The 26,999-nt window shown below is 45.4% G+C and overlaps 1 protein-coding gene across 11 annotated transcripts in view; it reads left to right on the top strand.

The window, feature by feature from the left end:
- The window catches only part of LOC138736045 (protein mono-ADP-ribosyltransferase PARP11), an 89,177-nt gene that overhangs the window by 50,575 nt on the left and 11,603 nt on the right, over positions 1 to 26,999 (top strand). For all 11 annotated transcript variants that reach the window (XM_069884883.1, XM_069884875.1, XM_069884874.1 and 8 more), the window contains one exon: positions 18,785 to 18,860. In XM_069884883.1, coding sequence (XP_069740984.1) covers positions 18,785 to 18,860 — 76 coding nt within the window. The remainder of the gene's footprint in view (positions 1 to 18,784; positions 18,861 to 26,999) is intronic.

A 26,999-nucleotide genomic window follows, 5' to 3' on the forward strand; every position in this document is an offset into this window, starting at 1 on the left:
TGGCAATGTTATAAGCATGATTAGTAAGTTTGGAGATAACATTGTTAGTGCAGTGGAGAATGAGGGTCATCAATGATTGACAGATCTAGATGGACTGTGAAAGTGGGCAATGGAATGGCAGGTGGAATATCTCAGAAAGTGCATGGTTTTGCACTTAGGTGGAGTAAACCAAAGGTAAACATACAAGGGCCCTGGGGAGTGTTGTAGAACAAAGAGACAAGAGGGTACAGGTGCTCAGCTCCATGGAAGTAGTGAAGCAGGTATACAGGGTGGTGAAGAAGGCGTTTGGCATGTTTGCCTTCATTGGTAAGGGCATTAAGAGCAGGGACATTGTTTAATTGCTGTTCAAAGCATTGGGCAGACCACATTGCGGCTTTGACCATAGCACAGAACAGGCCCCTTGGCCCAATTTGTCTAATCCCACCAAATTAGTGTTCTGCCTTAGTCCTATTTGCCTGCATTTGGTCCATATACCTCTAAGCCATATCTGTCCATATGCCGTTTGAATGTCAAAAATTGTACCAGCTTTTTCAGTTTTGGCCATGGACCACCCACTAAGTGAAAATCATTGCACCTCAAGACCATAAGATCGAGGAACACATTTAGGCCATTCAGCCCATTGAGTCTGCTCCATCATGTCTGATGTATTTTTCTTTTCAATCCCACTCTCCTTTCTCTCAGTAACCTTTGACACCCTTACTGATCAAGAACCTATCAAACTCTGCTTTAAATGACTTGGCCACAGCCGTATGAGCATCAACTCCCAGAGTCACGGCCCTCCCCATCCCTGTTCTAAAGGAACGTCTTATTTTGAGGTTATGTGCTTTGGCCCTAAATTCTCCCATCTTTACCACATGCACTCTATCCAGCCTAGCACCTGTACCCTCTTGTCTATTTGGGCCCTTGAATGTCTTCCCCACTTTACTCAAACTGCAACACCTCACACTTTCTAAGATATTCCACCTACCATTCCTTGGCCCACTTTCACAGTCTATCTAGAGCTGTTAATCATTGATAACCTTCTTCATTCTCCACTGCACCACCAATTTTGGTATCATCTATAAACTTAATAACCATACTTATCTCATTGTCATTAAGCCATTAATATGGTCAACAAATAATGTTGGAAGCATCACCACTATCTGTTTCAACGAGATCACCCCTCATCCTTTCTTAATTCCAGCAAGTGCAGGCCCAGAGATGTCAACCCTCTCATTTCTGGGATCATTCTCGTAAACCTCTTCTGACTCTCCAACTCTAGCACATCTGTCTTCATATGTGGGACCCAAAATTGATCGCAACACTTCAAATGCAATCTCTCAATGCCTTGCATACCCTTGGCATTTCATCTTTGCCTTTATATTCTCATCCTCTCAAAATTAATGCTAATATTGCATTTTCCTCCCTTAATACTCACAACTTGTAAGTTAACCTTTAGGGAATCTTGCATTAGGACTGCTAAGCCCCTTTAGACCTCTGCCTTCTGAATTCTTTCTCCATTTAGAAAATAGTCTATTCCTTCCACCAAAATGCATAAGCATGCACTTCTCTACTCTTTATTCCACCTGCAACCTCTTTGCCATTTCTCCAAAGTCTCTCTGCAGACTCGCTGCTTCCTCAACACACTTGTATCCATATCATCCACAAAAGTCATCAATTCTGTTATCTAAGTCAGTTACAAGCACTGAAAAGTTTCAGACCTAACACCAACTCCTGAAGAACACAAGCAGTCAGCCAGAAAAGTCTCCCTTTACTCCCACACTTTGCCTTCTGCCAGTCAGCCAATTTTCTATTCATGCTGGTATACTTCCCACTATATCATGGGCTCCATCTTATTTATCAGTTTGTCAAAGGCCTTCTGAAAATCCAAGTCATCAATATCACTGACTCTCCTTTGTCTGCCCTTCTCATTATTTCCTCAAAGGACTCCCCAACAGATTTGTCAGGCCAAAGAAAACCATGCTGACCAGCCTATTTTATTTTTGCTTTCTAGTACTCCAAAACCTCCTCCTTAATAATGGACTCTAGAATCTCGCCAACCATTGCAGTTCAGCTAACTGGCCTATAATATCTGGTACTTTGCTCCTCTCCCTTCTTAAAAAGTGGAGTAACATTTGCAATTTTTCAGTCCTCTGCAACCATTCATGACTAGATCACTACTAATTCCTGATTGCTGAAAGATCACTACTAATTCATTCACCATCTCTTCAGCTTACCAAGCACATTCTTCTTGGTAATCGTGACTATACTGTCTTCTGCCCCCCGACTCTCGAATTTTTGTCATATCACTAGTGTCTTCCATAGTGAAGTCCAATGTAAAATGCCTATTTGGTTCGGTTCTCCGTCATTTCTTTATTCTCCATTACCACTTCTTCAGCGTCATTTTCCAGTGGTCTGATGTTCACTCCTGCCTCTTGTTTACTCTTTATATATCTGAAGAAACTTGTGGTGTCGTCTTTTATGTTATCAAATAGCTTACTTTCATAGATCATATTTTCTTAAATATTGTTTTCTTTGTTGCCTTCAGTTAGGTTTTAAAAACTATCCAATCCTCCAATTACCCACTAATTTTTGCAGTACCCTCTATTTTGCCATTATAGAACTATAGAGCCCTCCAACACAGAAATAGGTCATTTGGCCCATCTACAGGCCAAACTATTATTCTGCCCAGTCCCATTGACCTGAACCCATACCATATCCTTCCCATCCATATACCTATCCAAATGTTTCTTAAACATCAAAGTTGAGCCCACATTCATCGCTTCAGTTCATTCCACACTCCTACCACTCTCTGCACGAAGAAGTTCCCCTAATGTTCCCACTATACATATCACCTTTCACTCTTATCCATGTCGTCTTGTTTCTCCCGACCTCAGTGGAAAAAGTATGCTAGCCCTCATCAATTCTCCCTCTTCTTCTCTGCTCCAGGGACCAAAGTTCTCACCCTGTAATTTAGTTCCTCAAGTCCTGGTTAAATCTTCTCTGCACTCTTTCAATGTTTCTTTCTCTCTTTCTATCAGTCTTTCATATTTACTCAAAATCCTGTTGATTAACATAAAGATGTCATGAAATTTGATGTTTTGTGGCAGCAGTGTGGTGCAGAGCAAGGTGCAAATTTTACTATAAAATTACAATTACGTAAATACAAATTTTAAAACAATAAATAAGTCATGCAAAAAGAGAAAAAGCGAGGTAGTGTGGAGAAATCCGATGATGGAGGGGAAGGAGCTGTCTTCAGGTTCCTGTACCTCCTTCCTGATGGTAGCAGTGAGAAAAGGGCATGACTTTGGCAGTGAAGGTCCTTGATGATAGATGCTGCTTTCCTGAAGCACCTCCCCTTAAAAATATCATTAGTGAAGGGAAGATTAATGCCCATGATGGCGCTGGCCGAGTTTACCACCCTTTGGGTCTTATTCTTGTCATATGCATTGGCACCTCCATGCCAGACAGTGATGTAACCAGTCAGAATGCTCTCCACGGTAAACCTGTAGAAATTTTCAAAAATCTTTGGTGATGTACCAAATCTCCTCAAACTCCTAATGAAATATATGTTTGACAAACGTCTTCTTCAGAATTGCATCGACATGGTGGTTCCAGTATAGGTTTTCAGAGATGGTGACATCCAGGAATCTGAAGTTTGTTCCCCCCCCCCCCCACTCCTGACCCCTCAATGAGGACAGGTTTTTGTTCTCCTGACTTCTCCTTCCTGAAGTTCACAATTAATTCCTTTGTTTTACTGGTGCTGCTACAGCAGAGGGGGAGAGAGAAAGGGACACACACAGCAGCGTGACTAGGTTGGGCAGGGAGGAGAGACAGTAGCGCAACTCGGGTGGGCAAGGTGGGGGAGAGACAGTAGCGCGACTCGGGTGGGCAAGGTGGGGGAGAGACGGCAGCGCGACTTGGGTGTGCGATGGGGGGAAAGACAGCAGTGCAACTTGGGTGAGTGAGGGGGAGAGATAGACTCGGGTGGGCGAGGGGGAGAGATATGCTGCGTGACTGGCAGGGGGTGGATATGGCAGCACAATTCAGGTGGGCTTAAATCTGGGGCAGCTGGCTTTTGATCTGAAATACGGAAAAATCCGAAATTCGGAACACACTGACCCCCCAAGGGTTCCGGATAAAGGATTGTGTACCTGTATTGCTATGAACCATGGCTGAATGGAGAGCCAGTGAGATTACATCTGCTGTGGAACAATTGTGGCAGTAGGCAAATTGCAGTGCACCTCTTATCTATGCACCTCTTTGCATAGATAAGAGTTAAATCTGGCCGTAACCAACCTCTCAAAGCATTTCATTACAGTAGATATGAGTGCTTCTGGGCAATAGTCATGGAGACAGCTCATTCTGCTCTTGGATACTGGTATAATTGATGCCCTTTTGAAGCAGGTGGGAACCACCAACTGCAGCAGTGAGAATTTAAAATATATGAACATTTGGGAAACAAAATGGGAAAATGTTTAACTGGTGACAGGCTAATTATGATGGGATGAAGCAGGAACTAGCGAGAGTAAATTGGAAACAGAAGTTCAAGGGTGAAAGCACAGAAGTAATGTGGAGGAGGTTTGGGGACCACTTGCACTGGGTTCAGGATCGGTTTGTCCCACTGGGACAGGGAAAAGATGGAAGAAAAAGGGAACTGTGGTTGACAAAACAGGTGAGGCATATGGTTAAGAGGAAGAAGAAAGATTTAGGAAGCAGGAAATAGAAAGGGCTCATGAGAATTATAGGGTAGCCAGGAAGGAGCTTGAGAAAGGACGTGGAGCTCGAAGGGAGCATGAGAAGGCCTTAGCAAGTAGGATTAGGGAGAGCTCCAAGCCGTTCTATGCATATGTGAAGAACAGAAGGATGATGAGAATGAAGGTGGGGCCACTAAAGGATAAAGGAGGCAACATGCAACTGGAAGTGGAGGAGGGTGGGGAGGTCATAAATGAGTACTTTCATTCAGTATTCACAAGAGAAACGGACTTTATCAGGGGTTGGAATAGAACAGGTTTGTGTGCTGGACGATGTTGAGATTAAGTAAGAGGAAGGTTGGATCTTTTTTAAATACATTAAGATTGATAAGTCCCCAGGGCCAGATACAATATACCCCAGGTTGCTTTTGGAAGTGAGGGAGGAGAAAGCTGGGGCAGTGGCTATGATCCTTGAGTCCCCTTTGGCCACAGAAAGGTGCCGGGGATTGTAAAATGGCAAATGTTGTCCCTTTGTTTAAAAAAAGGTAATCTCCTGGGAATCAGAGATTGGTGAGTCTTACATCATCAGTAGTGTGTAAACTATTGGACAGGATTCTTAATAATAGGATCTCTGAGCATTTGGAGAAGTAAAGTCTACTCAAGGATAGTCGGCCTGGTTTTGTGAAGGGAAGGTTGTGTCTCACAAGTCTAATCCTAATTGATTTTTTTTAGGAGGTTACAAAAGAAATTGATGAGTGTAGGCTGGTAGGTGTGGTGTATATGAATTTTAGTAAGGTGCCCCAAGAGATACTCGTTCAGAAAGTCATGAGGCATGGGGTCCATGGAACCTTGGTTGTGTGGATTGAAAATTGGCTTGCATGTAGAAAGCAGAGGGTAGTAGAAGATGGAAAGTATTCTGCCTTGAGGTAAGTGACGAGTGGAGTTCTGCAGGGATCTGTTCTGGGACCCCTGCTCTTTGTAATTTTTATAAATGACCTAGATGAAGAGGCAAAAGGATGGGTTAGTAAGTTTACGGATGATACGAATGTTGGATTGTGCTAAATGTTGTCACAAGTTACAAAAGGATATAGACAGGATGCAGAATTGGGCGGAAAAGTGGCAGATGGAGTTCAAACTGGTTAAGTCTGAGGTGATGTCATTAGTTTCAAGTCAGCGCTTGACGTCCTGTTTTGCGGAAACTGCCAAAATGTTTGGCCTGGAAGTCAGCCTGAAGAAAACTGAGGTCCTCCATCAGCCAGCTCCCCACCATGACTACCAGCCCCCCCACATCTCCATCGGGCACACAAAACTCAAAACGGTCAACCAGTTTACCTATCTCGGCTGCACCATTTCATCAGATGCAAGAATCGACAACGAGATAGACAACAGACTCGCCAAGGCAAATAGCGCCTTTGGAAGACTACACAAAAGAATCTGGAAAAACAACCAACTGAAAAACCTCACAAAGATGAGCGTATACAGAGCCGTTGTCATACCCACACTCCTGTTCGGCTCCGAATCATGGGTCCTCTACCGGCATCACCTACGGCTCCTAGAACGCTTCCACCAGCGTTGTCTCCGCTCCATCCTCAACATTCATTGGAGCGCTTTCAACCCTAACGTCGAAGTACTCGAGATGGCAGAGGTCGACAGCATCGAGTCCACGCTGCTGAAGATCCAGCTGCGCTGGGTGGGTCACGTCTCCAGAATGGAGGACCATCGCCTTCCCAAGATCGTGTTATATGACGAGCTCTCCACTGGCCACCGTGACAGAGGTGCACCAAAGAAAAGGTACAAGGACTGCCTAAAGAAATCTCTTGGTGCCTGCCACATTGACCACCGCCAGTGGGCTGATATCGCCTCAAACCGTGCATCTTGGCGCCTCACAGTTCGGCGGGCAGCAACCTCCTTTGAAGAAGACCGCAGAGCCCACCTCACTGACAAAAGGCAAAGGAGGAAAAACCCAACATCCAACCCCAACCAACCAATTTTCCCCTGCAACCGCTGCAACCGTGTATGCCTGTCCCGCATCGGACTTGTCAGCCACCAACGAGCCTGCAGCTGACGTGGACATTTTACCCCCTCCATAAATCTTTGTCCGCGAAGCCAAGCCAAAGAAAGAAGAATTATGGATAAGGACAGGTCTGGTCTTTGAGCTGAGATTCCAAATTGGAGAAAGGGCAATTTTGTGGAAATGATAAAGGATCTAGGAAGAATGGATTGGGATAAGTTGGCAAGGATGTGTTCAGTAAATGGAAGGTGTTCAAAGATGACATTTTCAGAGTGCAGAGTTTGCATGTTCCCGTCAGGATTAAAGGCAAAGTTAACAGGCACAGGTAACCATGGTTTTCAAGGGTGATCGGGTTAAGAAGAAGAGAGGTACTAGAAGAATATAGAAAATGTAAGAAAAATTTAATATGGAAATTAAGGCAAAAAGAAATCATGAGGTTGCTTTGGCAGAGAATGTGAAGGTAAACCCAAAGGGCTTCTACAAATATGTTAAGAGTAAAAGGATAGTAAGGGACAAAATTGGTCCCCTAGAAGATCAGAGTGGTCGTCTATGTGTGGAGCCTCACGAGATAGGGGAGATCGCAAACAGTTTTTTTGTATCAGTATTTACTCAGGAAACTGGCATCGTGTATAAGGAAGGAAGGGAAACAAGCAGTAGTGACATAGAACATATGGAGATTAAGGAGGGGAGGGGCTTGCTGCCTTACAGCGAATAAAAGTAGATCAATCCCCCAGGCTTGACATGATATTCCCTCGGACCTTGAGGGAGCCGAGTGTGGAAATTGCAGGGGCTCTGCCAGAAATATTTAAAACATCCTTGTCCCTGGGTGAGGTGCCAAAGGATTGGAGGGTAGCTCATGTTGTCCTGTTGTTTAAAAAAGGCTCCAAAAGTAAACCAGGAAATTACAGGCCAGTGAGCCTGAAGTCAATAGTAGGTAAATTATTGGAGGGTGTCTGAGAGATCAGGTATACAAGTTTTTGGACAGCCAAGGGTGGATTAAGAATAGTCAGCATGACTTTGTACATGTTAGGTCGTGTTTAATGAATATTGTAGAGTTTTTCAAAGAGGTTACCAAGAAAGTAGATGAAGGAAAGGCTGTGGATGTTGTCTACGTGGACTTTAGTAGGGCTTTTGACAAGGTCCCACACGGAAGGCTTGCTCAGAAAGTACAGACACTAGGTATCCATGGAGAGATTGTAAATTAGATTCAAAATTGGCTGAATGGGCGAAGACAGAGAGTGGTAGTGGATGATTGCTTCCCAGACTGGAGGCCTGTGATTAGTGGTGTCCTCAGGGATCGGTGCTGGGACCATTGTTGTTTATTGTCTATATCAATTATCTGGATGATAATGTAGTAAATTGGATCATCAACTTAGCTGATGACATCAAGATTGGAGGCATTGTGGACAGCAAGAAAAGCTTTCAAAGCTTGCAAAGGGATCTGTTTTCTGGGTGGTTGTGTTCTATGGTGATGCACTTTAGAAGGTCAAACCAGAAGGATGAGTGTAGGGTCAATGGTTTATTACTTAAGACTGTGGATGAACAGAGGGACTTTGGTGGCGGGGGGGGGGGGGTTCCAAAACCATATACTGTGTCTATCAAGATTGCCACGCAGGTTGATAGGATAGTCAAGAAGGCCATTGGGATGTTGAGCTTCATTAATAGGGGGATTGAGTTCAAGAGCTGAGAGGTTATGTTGCAACTCTACAAATCTCTGATGCGACCATGAGTGTTGTGTTCAGTTCTGGTCACAACATGATAAAAAGGGTGTAGAAGCTATGGAGAGGGTGCAGAGGAGATTTTCCAGGATGTTCCCTGGATTGGAAAATAAGTCATGAAGTAACATGGGACTTTTCTCTTTGGAGTGAAGGAGGATGAGAGGAAACTTAGTAGAGGTTCTGAGAGGCATGGACAGGGTAGACAGCCAGTGCCTCTTTGTGAGGACAGGAATAGCAAACACCGGAGGACATGAGGCTTTATGGATGGTGTTGAGGAACGGGAAAGGTATGACCACACTCGTGGGTTGTATTATAGACCACCCAATAGTCAACAAAAATTGGAGGAGCAGATCTGTAGAGAAATAACAGACGGCTGCAGGAGACAGAAGGTTGTGATAGTAGATTTAATTTTCCACATATTGACTAGGACTCCCATACAGTAAAAGGGCTGGATGCCTTGGAGTTTGTCAAATGCATTCAGGAAAGTCTTCTAAATCAATATATAGAGGTGCCAGCTAGAGAGAGTGCAATACTGGATCTCCTTTTAGGAAACGAGTCACAGTAGGGGACAGGGTGGCACGATTGGTGTAGCAATTAGTGCAATGCCTTTACAATGCCAGTGATCGATTCCGGGATTCGAATCCTATGCTATTTGTAAGGAGTTTGTAGGTTCTCCCCGTGTCTGTGTGGCTTTTCCCCGAGTGCTCCAGCTTCCTCCCACCAAGGTGTAGGGTAATTGGGTGTCATGGGCCAAAATGGCCTTTACCGTGCTGTATGTCTAAATATGTACAAAGTGAAGGGAAGAAGGTTTAGGGGAGACATCAGGGGTAAGTTTTTTTTTCCACACAGATTTGTGGGTGCCTGGAATGCCTTGCCAGGGATGATGATAATGGAGGCTGAAACATGAGGGGCATTTAGGAGTCTCTTAGACAGGCACATGGATATAAGAAAAAAAGAGGGTTACCAGGAAGGAAGGGTTTAGTACTTTTTTTTGTTAGAATTATTTGGGTCGGCAAAACATCAAGGTCTGAAGGGCCTGTATTGTCCTGTTATGTTCTACCACTAGTTGGTTGGCAGAGATTTTCAATATGCTGCCAAGTACACAATCAGGACTTGATGCCTTGCAAGGGTTCACCCTCATGAAAAATGTAATGGTGTTGGCCTCTGAAGGACTACAGACGCTGGGATTGTAGAAGGTACACAGAAATGCTGGATGAACTCAGCAGGTCTCCCAGTCTCCATAGGAAAGGTTTAAAGTGAAAGAAGTGGACTGTAGTGGGGGTTGGAGAATCCTGTTTGTAGAAGTGGGCACAGAAACGGAGCCAACAGAAGAAGAGTTTGCATCATGGAGTGTGCAGAACACGTTGAGGTGTGGGCGAAGTGAGAGGAAGGTGAGGCCTCTACTGAGGACAAAGTATTCTGTCTCCAAGAGGGGAAGGTCAGATGGGGATGATAAAGACCAGGCAAGAATTGGAAGAGGGCGCAGGGTCAATGGGGGGTGGGGGGGTGCAGGGGAGGAGGGGGGTAAGGATGTTGGAGTGGATCAAGTGGTGGAAGGTAGGATGATCCGAGAGGGGGGGGGATTGGGGAAGTCAGAGAGGGGAGGGGAAAGGTGAGAGGTGCCAGAAAAAGAGTTAGTAATGGAGGCTTGGCCCTGAAGGTGGAGAACTTGAAGAAGGTCTCAGGTGCAAAATGTTGGTTATATTGTAACAGCACTGTTTACACACATTTAAAGAATACACTCACTCATTTCTTTAAGGCACAAAAATGGAGTTGACTTTCCTTATTCTCTTCAGACTCCCACTGCATTGTTCAACTCCCCAAACACCACCCAGATAAACCTGTCTGACATCATTGGCTCACCGCCACATGGGTGATCCTGATGCTCTCACTCTCTTCCTCCTGTGTCCGAGATCCATCCCCCCATATGCTGACTGCTTAGCCAACCCACACATGCATACTGTTATTCCCATCCATCACTTTGGTTACATCATCAGCGACTGGCACCGCTCCCAATGCAGGTAAGTATGTGACCATGACAATATATCTTTACCTCCTATGGATGTTGCGTGACTGGCTGAGTTCCTCCAGCATTTCTGTATTTTTTCCTCACAGGCACAGTTGAATTCTCCTTTTCTAAATAAGCTGAGCAGCTAATTGGGTAGTAAAGTATCACAGCCATTTATGATGTTGGGTTTCGCCTTGTAGAGCTAGTGTGTATCTGATTCTGTTTTAAAATTCTCTCAAAATTGCTTCTTTGATCATATCAGGTCTTCTATAGAATCGATCTAGCCCTCCATGACCGCGAATCCTTTGGTTCATCCACAGCTTTAGTTAGAGTACTCTCGACATGTATGTGTGGGCACACACTAATCTACACAGGTCCTGATAAAGTCAGAGACATTGGTGGCATATTCATTCAACTCTGAAGAGGAATCCTTGAATATAGTCCAATCCACCAATTCAAAGCAGTCCTGCTGTTGCTGTGGTCCACAGTCTCTGCTTGTACGCCGGGAGTAGAAGTACAGCCAGGTAATCAGGTTGCCAAAGTGCATGCGTAGAATGGCACAGCAAGCATCCTGATGACGGTGTAACAGTGGTTAAGTATGTTGGCTCCTCTGATTGCATGGATAACATGTTGATGGTAGTTTGGCGGATACTTCTTGGTTGGTTGAAGTCCCCTACAATGATTGGGAAGGAATCCGTATGTGCAGCCTTGTGGCTGCTGATTACAGTGTCCAGCCCCTCCAGTGCCAGTCTGATGTAAGTCTGGGGCAGAATTTAATCCTGGGGCAACCAGCATGATGGCTGAAAACTCCCTTGGCAGGTAGAAGAGATGGCACTTGATCGCCGGATGTTCCAGTTTGAGGGAGCAGGCTGAGACTTGACCATTACATTTGTGCACCATGTCGAGTTGATAATGAAGCATATGCCATGTTATGAACAGAATAGGTTATACAGGTTCAAAGAGAGTCAAGGCTGGACAAGTGTTAGAATTCAACAACACTCTTTATTTACACATAAGGGAATTCCTAAAAGGGAACACATTCAAAAACACAGCAATAATATTCGGTGCAAGAAAATCACTGCAAAATAATCTCAACTCACGATTGTGAAACGAGGGTTAAACCCATAACACCCACCACTCACAGACACAGTAGAGTACCGAGTAACTAAACTAGGGTTAAACCCACAGTACCCACCACCCACGGGCACAGTATAACAAGTAACTAAATGAGGGTTAGTTGGTTGTTTTACCAGACTCTTTTGTGTAGTCTTCCAAAGGCACTATTTGCCTTGGCGAGTCTATTGTCTATCTCGTTGTCGATCCTTGCATCTGATGAAATGGTGCAGCCGAGATAGGTAAACTGGTTGATCGTTTTGAGTTTTGTGTGCCCGATGGAGGCGGTAGTCATGGTGGGGAGCTGGCTGATGGAGGACCTCAGTTTTCTTCAGGCTGACTTCCAGGCCAAACATTTTGGCAGTTCCAGCAAAACAGGACGTCAAGCGCTGAAGAGCTGGCTCTGAATGGGCAACTAAAGCGGCATCATCTGCAAAGAGTAGTTCACGGACAAGTTTCTCTTGTGTCTTGGTGTGAGCTTGCAGGCGCCTCAGATTGAAGAGACTGCCATCCGTGCGGTACCGGATGTAAACAGCGTCTTCATTGTTGAGGTCTTTCATGGCTTGTTTCAGCATCATACTGAAGAAGATTGAAAAGAGGGTTGGTGCGAGAACACAGCCTTGCTTCACGCCATTGTTAATGGAGAAGGGTTCAGAGAGCTCATTGCTGTATCTGACCTGACCTTGTTGGTTTTCGTGCAGTTGGATAACCACGTTGAGGAACTTTAGAAGGCATCCGAGGCGCTCTAGTATTTGCTAAAGCCCTTTCCTGCTCACGGTGTCGAAGGCTTTGGTGAGGTCAACAAAGGTGATGTAGAGTCCTTTGTTTTGTTCTCTGCACTTTTCTTGGAGCTGTCTGAGGGCAAAGACCATGTCAGTAGTTCCTCTGTTTGCGCGAAAGCCGCACTGTGATTCTGGGAGAACATTCTCGGCGACACTAGGTATTTTTCCATTTAGGAGAATCCTAGCGAAGATTTTGCCTGCAATGGAGAGCAGTGTGATTCCCCTGTAGTTTGAGCAGTCTGATTTCTCGCCTTTGTTTTTGTACAGGGTGATGATGATGGCATCACGAAGGTCCTGAGGCAGCTTTCCTTGGTCCCAGCAGAGCTTGAAAAACTCGTGCAGTTTGGGATGCAGAGTTTTGCCGCCAACCTTCCAGACCTCTGGGGGGGATTCCATCCATACCTGCTGCTTTGCCACTTTTCAGTTGTTCAATTGCCTTATATGTCTCTTACCGGGTGAGGACCTCATCCAGCTCTAGCCTTAAGGGCTGTTGAGGGAGCTGGAGCAGGGCGGATTCTTGGACTGAGCGGTTGGCACTGAAAAGAGATTGGAAGTGTTCTGACCATCGGTTGAGGATGGAGATCTTGTCTCCAACTGAAAAACCTCACAAAGATAAGCGTATACAGAGCCGTTGTCATACCCACACTCCTGTTCGGCTCCGAATCATGGGTCCTCTACCGGCATCACCTACGACTCCTAGAACGCTTCCACCAGCGTTGTCTCTGCTCCATCTTCAACATTCATTGAAGCGACTTCATCTCCAACATCAAAGTACTCGAGATGGCAGAGGCCAACAGCATCGAATCCACGCTGCTGAAGATCCAACTGCGCTGGGTAGGTCACGTCTCCAGAATGGAGGACCATCGCCTTCCCAAGATCGTGTTATATGGCGAGCTCTCCACTGGCCACCGTGGTGCACCAAAGAAGAGGTACAAGGACTGCCTAAAGAAATCTCTTGGTGCCTGCCACATTGACCACCGCCAGTGGGCTGATATCGCCTCAAACCGTGCATCTTGGCGCCTCACAGTTTGGCGGGCAGCAACCTCCTTTGAAGAACACCGCAGAGCCCACCTCACTGACAAAAGGCAAAGGAGGAAAAACCCAACACCCAACCCCAACCAACCAATTTTCCTTTGCAACCACTACAACCGTGTCTGCCTGTCCCGCATCGGACTTGTCAGCCACAAACGAGCCTGCAGCTGACGTGGACATTACCCCTCCATAAATCTTCGTCCACGAAGCCAAGCCAAAGAAAAAATGAGGGTTAAACCTACAGTACCAACCAACCACAGGCACTGTGTAATGAGTGGCTGCAGCTCACAGCTTAAGATGCCCTTTTGAAGCAGCTGCAACAAGTGAACAGCTCTCTCCCCAGTGGCCATGGCTAAGAGGTCGGTGGGTTGTATTGTCAGTTGCCAATGGGAAACATTTAGAAACAACAAACAGGGAGATAGTCTTTTCCAGCATTGTCAATGCTTCAGGAGAAAAGGGAGGGGTGGGGGCAAAGAACTGATTTGGGCAAGAGAGTTTGAGCTGAGACCGGTTGAAGGAAGCCAACCAGTTTTGGGACTGCGCGTCGGAGGTCACATTGGGATGGCTCACAGGAAAGAAAGGGTAGAGGGGAATATTTCAGGTGGTGGTGGGGGGGGGGGTTGCTTACTAAAGCTCAGCCTAGGTCTCAGGTGATAGTTAATCTGTCGTTGTGCAAGGGCCAATCATGCATCAGCCTCACAGGTTAGGCAGATGTAGCCTAACGTAACAAAAGGTCTGTTTACAACTCTGCCCTTTAATGCCACTTTCAGGAAATTATGTATCTGTATTCCCAGATCCCTTTGTTCAACTGAACTCCTGAGTGCCCTACCATTTATCGTGTATGTCTTTTCCTGGTTAGCCCTCCCATGGTGCAACAGCTCATACTTGTCCGCATTAAATTCTGCCACTTTGCAGCCCATGTTTCCATCTGGTCCACATCATGCTGGAAGCTTTGAAAGCCTTCCTCCCTGTTGACTGCACCTCCAATCTTTGTGCCATATGCAAACTTGCTTATCCAATTTACTACATTATCATCCGGATTGTTAATACAACCACAATGGATCCAGGACTGAACCCTGAGGCACACCACTAATCACAGGCTGCCAATTAGGGAGGCAATCATTTACTACCTTCTGGCTTCTTCCCCAAACCCAAGGTTTAGTACAACTTACTACTAAAGTCCATGTATACAACATCCACAGCCTTTCTTCATCAAATTCCCTGGTAACCTCCTTGAAAAACTGCATTAGATCGGTCAAACATGGCCTACCATGCACAAAACCATGTTGGTTATCCCTAATCGGAGCCTGTTTGTCACAATACTTGTACATTGGATTTCTTCGAATATCTTCCAATAATTTAACAGCCACTGATGTTAGGCTCACTGGCCTATAATTTCCTGAATTATTCTTGGGGCCTTTCCTGAACAACATTAGCTATCTTCCAGTCTTCCAGGTCCTCATCTGTGGCTAAGGACTTTTTAAATATATCTGTCAGGGTCCCTGCAGTTTTTACACTAACCTCCCTCAAAGTCTGAGGGTATATTTGTAAGGCCCTGAGAATTTATTCACCTGTAGCCTGAAAGAAGACACACACACATGTAGTGTAGTCAGGATAAGCTCTGAGTTTTATTAGGGCTCAGGCCCGACCTTTATACTTGCACTGTTCCCGCCATGGCCCCCCCTTGGCTGACGTACCTGAAACGTGCATGGCGGCCTGCACCGGCGGGTTCTGGCACCTCATCTCTGGTGGTAGAAGCACCACTGGTCATCTGGATCACCTCTTCTGGGGCGCTGCTGTTCTCTCAGCGGCTCTGCATGAGTCTGGCTGTTGAGTTTAGTGACAAGCCCCACGGACATCGAGCACTCTCTCTTCTGTTTCCACAGAATGTCCACTCATGCTGTTAATTTCTGGGGTCACTGAAATCTGTGTCAGCCAGGAGCAGTTGGATGTCCTCTGGCAGTTGCTTCAGGAATGCCCGCTCAAACATGATGCAGGGCTCGTATTTGCCCAGGAGGGCCTGCATCTCATTCATTAAGGCTGACGGGGGCCTGTCCCCTCACCCGTCCAGGAGGAGCAGACATGCCTCTCGCTCACGCTGTGAGAGCCCAAAGATCTTGATCAGCAAGTCCTTGAAGCCGGTGTACGCGCCATCCAATGGGGGCTCCTGGATGAAGTTGACCACGCGGCCTGCTGTGTCCTGGTCAAGGGCCCTCACCACGTGGTAGTACCGGGTGGACTCTGCTGGATCTGGAACTGTGTCTCAGCCTGGTCAAACCACACATAGTCCATTTGTCCAGAAGGTCGGCAGCTTGAGAGTGACTGCGTTGATGCTGCCTGTTAACTCATCGTTGGATTTAGATGTTGTCTAAACCGTCGGTGTCACCAATTGTAGCCATGCGCTACTCGAAGGAAGACCCACACATGTAGTGTCGTCAGATTAAGCTCTTGAGTTTTATTGGGGCTCAGCACTGACTTTTATACTTGCTCTGTTGCCGCCGTAGCCCCCCTTAACTGATGTCACAATAAGCATAACAAAAACAGGTATCCAGCATGTGGGTACTTTCCTGCATAATAATGCCCTTCTTCCCTGCGCACTGTCCCTGTTTGTTGGCTGCGCAGCAAGGCCAGCGCCATTTTGGGGTCATTGGCCTTTAAGATGCCCTTGCTGTTCACCCACAGGTTCGCTTGTTGGGGGCAGTGCCGCTGAACGGGCTGCTGGCCTTTGGTTGAGCTCGCCGCCCAGAGCACTGGCTCGATTGCCGCCGCGGCGGGCCAACACCCTTATTTTCCTCAAGACTGGCACCACTTCCTCTTTTTTTTAATCTGTCTAGGTTATTGTTTGGTGTCTTTGATTTCCCTTCCCAGCTGTGGTTCCCTCACCTTCCCTTTAGAATACTACTTTTTCTTTGGGGTGAAATGGTCTTGCATCTTCTGAATTATTCCCATAAGGTCTTGCCATTGCTGTTCTACTCTTTTTCTAGCTCGGGTCCCCTTCTGATCCACTGTGGGCAGTTCCTCTCTCAAGTCTCTGTAGTCACCTTTACTCACTGTTATTCCGTCATATCTGATTTTGGCTTCTCCCTCTCAAACTGCAGGATGAATTCTATCATATTGTAATTACTAATTCTTCTTGGTTCTTTTGACCTAATCAACACCAGATCCAGAATTTCCTTTTCCCCAGTGAGCTCCACCACAAGCTCCCCTACAAAGCAATCTTGCAGGCATTCAACAAATTCCTTCTCTTGGGATCCAACACCAACCTGATTTTCCTATTGTTCCTATTGCCTTAGGCGCTCTGTGGTTAGTAAGGGATTACTTAAAGTGGTATGTGAGTGGAAAGAAAAAGGTTGAGAATCACTGGTCTAGTTGGTACCTCTTTCTATTGATTTAGAAAAGATTCCCTGACAAACTCTAACTCGTCCAGCCCTTTTACCGTTCCGGTCAATATGTGAAAAGTTAAAATCATCTACTATCACCATTTTTTTTTTCCTGCAGCCGTCTGCTATCTCACTATAGATTTGCTCCCCACTTCTTGCTGACTACTGTGTGGTCTATAATACAATCCAATTAATATGGTCATACCTTTCCCATTTCTTAGTTCCACCCATATAGATTCAGCATTAAGCATTGCTGTAACAGTTTACCTGACAAGCAATGGCACCATTTCCCCTTTATCACGTTTGAAACATCAGAACGTTGAGCTGCCGAGTTTGCAGAAGCTTTGTTTGACACCAGAAACCCTGACAAATTTCAATAGATGTGTGGTGGTAAGTGTGCTGACCGGCTGTATCACTGTATGGGGTCACTAATACCCTAAGGCTGTATGGGGTCACTAATACCCTAAGGCAGGGGTTCCCAACCTGGGGTACATGTTCCCCCAGTGGTACATTTGCACATTTCAGGGGTACATTGGGTCTGAGAGAATAACCACTACTGTACAATACAAGATATTGTAATCTGCAGTCAGATTGCAGATCCTTAATTTTTAGGGGTACACGGGAACCTATAAAAATGCCTAAGGGGTACAGAGGAACAAAAAGTTTGGGAACCCCTGCCCTAAGCAAAAAGCCCACCAAAAAGTAGTTAACACAGCCTAAGACATCACAGGCAAAACCCTCCCCTCGATCGAGAACGTCTACAGGGAACACTGCCATCAAAGAGTAGCAACAATCATCAAGGATCCACAGTGCACCCTCTGTTCTTGCTGCTGCCATCAGGAAAGAGGTCAAGGTGCCACAGGACTGCACCTCACTACCAGGTTCAGGAAGAGCTGCTACCCCTCTGCCATCAGACTCTTTAACAACAAACTTAATTGGAGACTCATTTAAGGAGTCTCGTTTGTGCACCTTATTGATTTTTTTAAATTCTCTCTGAATTGCAGAGTTTCTTTACATACGTTATCTGTTTACAGTTCTTGATTTCTTTATATGAATACGCTGTGTCCATTTTTTGCACCACCAATGAGTGGTCATTCTGCCTCGCCTGCAGAAAAAAGAAACTCAGGGTGGTATGTGATATCACGTATGTACTCTGACAATAAATCTGAAATTTGAGCTGAATCTGATCTGCCTACCCCTAATGGAACCAAGTTTCCCTAATGGACACACGTCATAATTCCACATGCCAAACCACGCTCTAAGCGCACTTGCCTTTCTAACAATACTCCTTGCATTGAAATGGACACACCTCAAAGCATTATTTCTACTTTGCACAATTTTTTGATTACTATCTTTATATGCAGTCTTAACATGATCTTTTTCCAGCCCCACTCCACGATGATCAAGCACTCTGCTTCCTCAAAACATTCAATCAAATTAGTCATTTATGATCTTTCCTCAATACTCATATATACATCTGAAATTGGTCTGTCTTTCTGAAAAGGCAGACTGTCCCAAAGAATTTCTGAAAATTGCTTGGAACTTTGGAAAAGCAAACTGTGACCAATGCATTTGCAGATGATTAACAAATATATTGGAGGGAATGAAGAAGTATTATTTCAAGAGGACGATCAATTATTTAAATGTTTTAAATTTGAAGTTTTTAAAAATTAAATTTGGGCATACAGCTAGTCCTTCGGCCCACGAGCCATGCCACCCAAATACCCCTATTAACCTAAAACCCCCGTACGGTTTGAAGGGTGGGAGGAAACTGGAACATCCGGAGGACACCCACACAGACACGGGGAGAGCGTACAAACTCCTTACAGACAGCACCAGATTTGAACTCGGGTCACTGGCGCTGTGGTAGCGTTGCACTAACCGCCTCGCTAACCATGCCTCCCTGATGTTATCAGTCTGACCTTCTCCAGTATATCATCATGTTATCTCTTGGATCTGTATGATTTTGCTACAGTTGCCATAATTACATGCAGTGATTGTCCTGTTTAAATTTGGAATATGGTTACAAATTGTTGGAATGAATAAACCAATGTATTTGTGTTGCAGCAATGAAACAAACTAATACAGCAACTGGCAAACAAAGGCCTGTGAAACGTGCAGCCTTCTCTGTCACTGCTTTCAGGTCAGGAATGCTTTATTACCAGAATAAAGAAAATTGACCATAAATAACTCATTGATCAAGCTAAAATCTACAGAGAGTGTTCTGTACCTTAGAGTTGTATAGCACAGAGCCCAAATTCAGATTCCGTTTCTTTTATTGTCATATAATAGTACAAAACATAATATTACATAAAATTGCCCTCTGCTTGCAATAAGGCAGACAAAGGGTTTCCATTAGTGTCGCCCCATGACCCTTGCAGTAAGAGAGAAAGTCAAACAAGAGTGTCCGTGGATTCGCCTTCAGTGCTCCCGCAGCCTCTGCATCCATATAGGCTCGTATTTCAGTCCACTGGCAACCCGAACTCCAGATGCAAACCTCTAACACAGTCAGGAATCCTTCAGTGTCCAAGGCCTTTCGGGAACTCCTCTTGCCCTCAGCACCCTATCGAATCCCACTTCTGATACCTCGTTCTCATGAGCCGGTCTCCAGCAGCTTGCAGCCTGTGTGGGTCCCCCAACCACAAGTCGCCTGCAGCATGTGAGGGTCCCTCGGCCACTGAGCCTCTCGCTGGTTCGCTGCCATGGTCATCATCCTGTAGTGTTGTCCCCTCTGCTTCTCCTTCTCAACAGTGGTGAGGGGGTGTTCTCCCCATTTCTGGGTACCCTGCACCAACCTGGAGTCGCAACCCTGCTTGGCCGCTGCCGAACACGAGCATTGCCATCTTGGGCACAGACCTCTGCGGTTGCAGGACTTAACTTACAGACATCATCGGGTGCTTTAACAGGCTGTTGAAAGCCTGTGTGGAGCCGGCAGCGTGAAGCCCTTCGGAGCAGCACTATCTCTCTGCTCTCCCAGATCCACGCAGCTGCCATTTTTACCCATGCTGATCATGTTGGCATTCTTGAATAGTTCCATTTGACCCATATTCTAAACTTTCCTGTCAATGTATCTGTCCATATGTTCACGTTTATTATCATCTCTGTGTACATTTATAACCTGATGATCCTCACTATGTTGCATACACAATACATATATAAATATTTGTACTGTTTTGCAGTCTCACAGCTTGTGGGAAGAAGCTATTCTCAAGTCTGGCAGTCCTGATTTTGATGATCCGACACCTCATTTTGATGATGGTGGGTTGAAGATGTGTGTTGGATAAAAAGGGTTTTCCATAATTCTTTGAGCCTTCTTTTGACACCACTTCCAGTAAATGTCATATATAGAGGAAAGGGAGATCCCAGTGATTGTCTCAGCTGCTTTAATGAAACTCTGCATAGATTTCCAGTTAATGCTTTGCAGCTACCATACCACAAAATTATGTGGCCAGACAGGACACTCTCAGCTATGCTCTAGTAAAAAGGTTGTAAAGATGGGGGCCTTGCCCCCATCAGCCTCCTTTAGAAGTGTAGGCACTGCTGCGCCTTCCTGTCTAATGGGGAGGTGTTGTGGGTCCAAGATAGATCATCCATTCTAAGCACACCAAGGAACTTTGGCTTTCCATTCTTTCCATGGTGGAACCATTGACGTGCAGTGGAGAATGTTCCACCTTCAGTCCACAATCATCTCCTTTGCTTTGTCCACGTTGAGACTCAGATTGTTGTTCTCGTGCCATTTTATGTGCCTTTCAACCTGCTCTCTGATGCTCCTGATGAGGCCAACTTCTGTTGTGTCGTCTGCAAATCCGATGATTCTATTGGAGCTGAATCTGGCAGTACCATCATGAGACAGCAGCATGAACAATGGTGGCTGAGCACACATCTTAAATTTCTCTCTCTCTCACCTTAAAACTCTACCCTCTACTTTCAGAATCTTCTACTTTATCTGTGCCTCTCATAATTTTAAATATCTCTATAAGATCAACCCTCAAACTCTTATGTAAGGCATCTTCAACTTCTTTCCCCAACAGGCAGAAGTACCCACCTGCTTCTTGAAGGCCAGTAGAATCCTAGTGCTGAAGAAGAATGCAGTGATGGACCTAAATGAGTACTGGCCGGTTGTTCTGAAGTCCACCTTAATGAAGTGCTTCAAGATTGGTCATTGCTCACATTTATTCCAGTCACCCTCGATCCACTCCAATTGGCCTACCATTTCAACAGGTCCATTTCCTTGGCCGTACACTTAGACTTTGGACACCTGAATAGCAAGGATACCTATGTCAGATGACTATACCTTCACCTTCAACACAATGGTTCCAAACTCCACGAGCTTAATCCAAGCCCTCCTCTCTGCAATTGGATCTGTTCTCTCTATCCCACAGGCTATAATAAGTGATGATTGGTGGCATCACCTCCTACACGATTGTTCTCAACACTGGGGCACAGCAAAGCTGTGCACTTAGTCCCTGATTGCCCTCCCTGAACATTCATGACTGCATGGCCAAACTCCACTCAGCTCCATTTATAAATTTGCAGATGATACCACCATTCCAGGCAGGATCTCAAATGATGACTAGTTGGAGTACAGAAGGGAGATGGTGGGATTAGTGCCAGGACAATAACCTTTCATTGTCAGCTAGTCCAAGAAGCTAGTCCAGAAGAAGACCAGAGCTCACTCCCTAGTCTGTACAACAGTGCAAAGGTGGAGATAGAAGACAGGTATAAAATCCTCGGTGTAAACATGTCTTATCCTGATCCACACACACTGGTGCAATAGCCAAGAAATTGCATGAGCATCTCTACTTCCTCAAGAGCATTTGGGAAGTCTAACATGGGTGGGATATGCACAGTGAATGTAGAGCAGAGGGATCTCGGAATATAGATACTTCAAAAGTGGGGTAACAAGTAGGTAGGGTTGTAGTGTAAGTTTGCGACATTAAAACTATCAGAATTGGACTGAGGACTGTGACCAGGTGGCAGACCAACAAGGGGCCCAGTGTCTGAAGGACAAACAGAGGTGGCCAACCGATGGCGACTTGTGGGCTGCATGTTGCTGGCAACTTGAGGTCCAAGGACTCACACCAGAGATTGGCTCATAAGAACCAGGTATGGAACCGGGATTCGAGAGGGTGCTGAGGGCAAGAATGGCTCCCTAAATGCTTCCTCATCGGGTTGGAGGTTTGGATCTGGCCTCGGGTGATGGTTTGAACTGCATTGGCGGCTTAAGCGGTGGCAAAGGCTGCGAGAGCACTGGAGGCACTCAGATTCTCTTTTGCTTCCCTTTCTCTGACTGTAAGGGGCATCGGGCAATATTAATGGCAAATCTTTGCTTGCCTCATTGACAGATTAAAGACCATTTTGTGTAATGTAACATTTCTTTTATTACATGACAGTAAATCGTATCTAATCTGACATTGGCCTTCATAAATCAAAGTATTAAATACATAAGTTGTTTCAGACATTGGTGAGCCTAAATTTGGAGTTTTTGGAGTATGCAGTTTTAATCACCTGCTGGAAAGATGTCAGATTGAAAGGGTGTAGAGAAAATTTATAAGGATGTTGCCAGGACTTGAAGAGTGATTATAGAGAAAGGTTGAATAGTTAGGACTGTATTCCCTGGAGCATAGGAGAATGAGTGGTATGGATAGGGTAAATGCAAACAGGATTTTTTCCACAGAGGGTGAAAAGTGAAATGTGTAAGGGGAATGTCAGAGAGAAATTCTTCACTTAGAGGGATAGTGAGAGTATGCAATGAGCTGCCAGCTGAGATGGTGAATCTGGGTTCAATTTTGACATTAGAGAGAAGATTGGAAAGTTGCATGGATTGGAGGGATGCACGTTGATGGGACTAGGCAAAATAAATAGTTTGGCATAGATTAGATGGGCTGAAGGGCCTGTGGTGCTCTATGGTTTATGGAACCTGATGTAATATTTCTAATTTTGCAGTTGGGTGCAAAAGATTTCAAGGTTATTTTGACGAGTTGAAAATATAAAACTGATCCAGTAATGCATGGAGAAGTGTGAAGTTTTCACTTTACCATGGAAAATCGAAAGAAGACCATTACTTATTACATGATGGACTGACAAATATTGATACTGCAAGACTTGGGTGTCACTGAAAACAAACATGCAGGTGGTGCATGCAGTTAAGAAGACAATTGGCATGCTTGCTCTACTGAGTCCAGAAGTATGGAAGTCTTGCTAGATCTATTTTCACAAATTCCTGGCAAAGGCATTCTTGACTCTGTGTAGTTTTGGTCTCCTCACTGAAGAATGGATCTACTTGCTCGACCAGGTGAATGAAATTCATTAGACTGATTTAGGGAGGGTTTAACCAAGCTTGGCAGGGGATTAGGGTTTACAGTGTTAGGCCAGATGATGGAGCAGTTAGTGAAAAAGTAGACGGTATGCCAAGGCAAATAGCGCCTTTGGAAGACTACACAAAAGAGTCTGGAAAAACAATGACCTGAAGAAACACACAAAGATCAGCGTGTACAGAGCCATTGTCATACCCACGCTCCTGTTCGGCTCCGAATCATGGGCCCTCTACCGGCATCACGTACAGCTCCTAGAACGCTTCCATCAGCGCTGTCTCCGCTCCATCCTCAACATTCATTGGAATGACTTCATCACCAACATCGAAGTACTCAAGCTGGCAGAATCCGCAAGCATCGAATCCACGCTGCTGAAGATCCAACTGCGCTGGGTGGGTCACATCTCCAGAATGGAGGACCATCGCCTTCCCAAGATCGTGTTCTATGCCGAGCTCTCCACTGGCCACCGAGACAGAGGTGCACCAAAGAAGAGGTACAAGGACTGCCTAAAGAAATCTCTTGGTGCCTGCCACATTGACCACCGCCAGTGGGCTGATATCGCCTCCAACCGTGCATCTTGGCGCCTCACAGTTCGGTAGGCTGCAACCTCCTTTGAAGAAGGCCCACCTCACTGACAAAAGACAAAGGAGGAAAAACCCAACACCCAACCCCAACCAACCAATTTTCCCTTGCAACCGCTGCAACCGTGCCTGCCTGTCCTGCATCGGACTTGTCAGTCACCAATGAGCCTGCAGCAGATGTGGACATACCCCTCCATAAATCTTCGTCCGCGAAGCCAAGCCAAAGAAAAAGACGGTATGTGTAGTAAGATGGTGAGGAAGGCAGTGCCTGAAGCATAAATGGGTTGGGATGTGTGCATTTTATGGAAGAAGAATTAAGAATTAGGGTGGTGAACTAGCATGGAGTTTGGCAGCTATTGGTCAAATGCAGACAGCTGGTGTAGAATCTTCTCAAGTGACACCACAAATGGAGACCGTCATCACGCATTGTTCTTAATCTTTGCAGAATATAGCCTGTTTTTTTTAAATCTGCAAAGATATACAAAGGCATTGACAATTCCAACACACAGGAATAGCAAATTTGGGTTGTCTTGATGAATAGAACTTTAAAATGAATGGCTTAACAGTTGTATTAATAGTGCTGCGTGAAACACAAAATTTGCAAATGCTGTGATTGTAGTAAAAACACACAGAAATGCTGGAGGACCTCATCTAGTCTCGCAGCATCCATAAGAGGTAAAGATATATTACCAACCTTTCAGGCTTGAACCCTTCATCAAGGAATGATCAAAGAATGAGAAGGCATCAGAATAAAGACAAAGCTGGTTGGGGAAAGAGTCCAGGTCAACAAAAGGTGTTAATTGAATATGATAAGAGGAGAGGTGGGTGGCAGTGTTAAATGTAAGGATGTTATGAGAATGCAGGGTGACTTGGTCAGGTTGGGTGAGTGGGCAGATGCATAGCAGATCCAGGTTAATGTGGATAAATGTGAGGTTATCCACTTTCATGGCAAAAACAGGAAGGCAGATTACTATCTGAATGGTTTCGTTAGGAAAGTAAGCGTGCAGGTACACCAGGCAGTGAAGAAAGCTAATGGCATGTTGGCCTTCATAACAAGGGGAGTTGAGAATAGGAGCAAAGTGGTCCTTCTGCAGTTGTACAGGGCCCTTGTGAGACCACACCTGGAGTGTTTGCAGTTTTGGTCTCCCAAGTTTGAGGAAGGACTCTTGGAATGACTGTGACATTGAGTGCAGCGTAGGTTCATGAGGTTAATTTGTGGGATGGCAGGACTGTCATATGTTGAAAGATTGGAGTGATTGGGCTTGAATACACTGGAATTTAGAAGGATGAGAGGGGATCTGATTGAAACATACAGGTACACGATCCTTTATCCGGAACCTTTTGGGCACAGTGTGTTCCGATTTTCAGATTTTTCCGGATTTCAGAAAGCCCACCCAAATTGTGCTGCCATATCCACCCCCACCCCCTTCCAGTTGCCTGGCCATCTCTCCCAACTGCTGGCCACCTCCCCCTAAGCGCCGGCCACCTCCCCCCAAGCGCTAGCCACCTCTCTCCCCACTTACTGGATTTTGGAGCTTTCCAAATTTTAGAAGTCCGGATAAAGGATCGTGTACCTGTATAAGGGATTGGACATGAAGGAAACATGTTCCCAATGTTGGGGGGGAGTCCAGAACCAGAGGCCACAGTTTAAGAATAAGGGGTAGGCCATTTTGAATGGAGCTGAAGAAAATCCTTTCCACCATGAGGGCGTGGATCTGTGGAAAGCTCTGTCTCAGAAGGCAGTGGAGGCCAATTCTCTGGTTGCTTTCAAGAAAGAGTTGGATGGTGGGGGGGCGTGGCAAGATGGCATAGAGGGCAGACGTGTGATCCCACCCTTCCTCAGCCACTTTTTGAAGCACCCGTCTTTAAAGTTTATATAAGTGATTAAAAGTTGTATCTTTATTTTTGGAATATTAGTGGGTCATAATGGCGACTAATGTTAAAAAAACGAAAGCTCAACTACAGAAGAAATTGCATTTTAAAAGTGCTGAAGACTTGAGGCCTACCTGTTCAACTGAGGCTACGGACTTGTCGTTTGGAACCTCCAAGGCACAGAGAACTCCTGGCAGGCTGAGTATTACACAGGCGCCGATCTTGGTCTCCACAAGATGGCGCCGGCATGATGACGAGCTCGGCCAGAATCGATCCGTGCGTTCGCGATATCAGGCACGCGGGCGACCCGGCTGAGAGGAGCCCTTGAATCCAGGCTGCCGTCAGGTGGGCTGGGGACGCAGAGAATGGCGTCGGAAGCCGCCTCTGCGCAGTCCCTGGCCTTACTGGACATATGTGGTGCTTCATGGGTCCATGAACTACTGGATCGAGTGTGGGCTGTGGGGGGGCCGAGCGGCAGCATCTCGACATGGTCGAGATACTGCCGTCAGGTGTGCAGACCCCCAGCCGCACCGGGAAAGGACCGACAACGCTGGAAGAAGAGGAAGACTTACCTTTAATGAGCATTTCACGGGAACAATTGGAGGTGGTGTCCAGAGAAGGAAGGCCTCAAAATGTGGAATTGGAATCTGGAATGGAGTCTGCACAGTCTTGGAAGGGATTGCTTATCAAATGGACAATATGTTTAAACAAATGACTCAAGGATTTCTGGATGTGACAACTAAAATATCTAATATGTCTGAAGATGTATCTACAGTTAAGAGGGATGTCAGTAAATGTATTAAATCAGTGGATACAGTGCAAAAAAAATGTTTTTAAATTGAAACAGCTTTTTCTGAATGTAAAATTCAAGTTGAACGTAATAAGGAAAAAATGGAGAAAGTGGAAGATTCTTTTGTGGATTGGGGAATCCAGAAGAAAGGCTTACTGAAAAAAAATCAATTCATTAGAAAATCAAAGTCGGAGAAATAATGTGAAAATTGTGGGTCTCCCAGAAGACATTGAAGGGTCTGATCCAATAAAAATTTTCAAGAATTGGATTCCCGAGGTGTTGGGCAAAGAGATTTTTTCGGAAGGCTTAGTATTGGAGAGGGCACATAGAACATTATGGAAGAAACCGCCACGGGCGGTCGTAGATCGGTGCCTGAACTATCAGGACAGAGAAATGATACTATGGTGGGCGGGACAGAAGGGACGACAAAGTCAATCTCCAATGATGACTCAAAATAACAGTAATTTTTTACACAGATCTGAGTCAGGAGATTATTAGGCGACAACGGGAATTTAATTCGGCTGAAGAAGTACTGTGGCAAAAGGGTTATAAATTTGCTTTCTGATACCCTGCCATGTTAAAAGTCTTTTATGGCAACTTTCAATCTCATTTTTTTGAGAATGACCATGATGCATTAATTTTTGGTAATTCATTACCGGATTTACGAGGACATGGAAGAGTTTCGCCACCGTCGCCTAAAAAGAGAACAAATGGAAATGGAAATG

This window comes from Narcine bancroftii, chromosome 6 (assembly GCF_036971445.1).
Source record: "Narcine bancroftii isolate sNarBan1 chromosome 6, sNarBan1.hap1, whole genome shotgun sequence".
NCBI lineage: Eukaryota > Metazoa > Chordata > Chondrichthyes > Torpediniformes > Narcinidae > Narcine > Narcine bancroftii.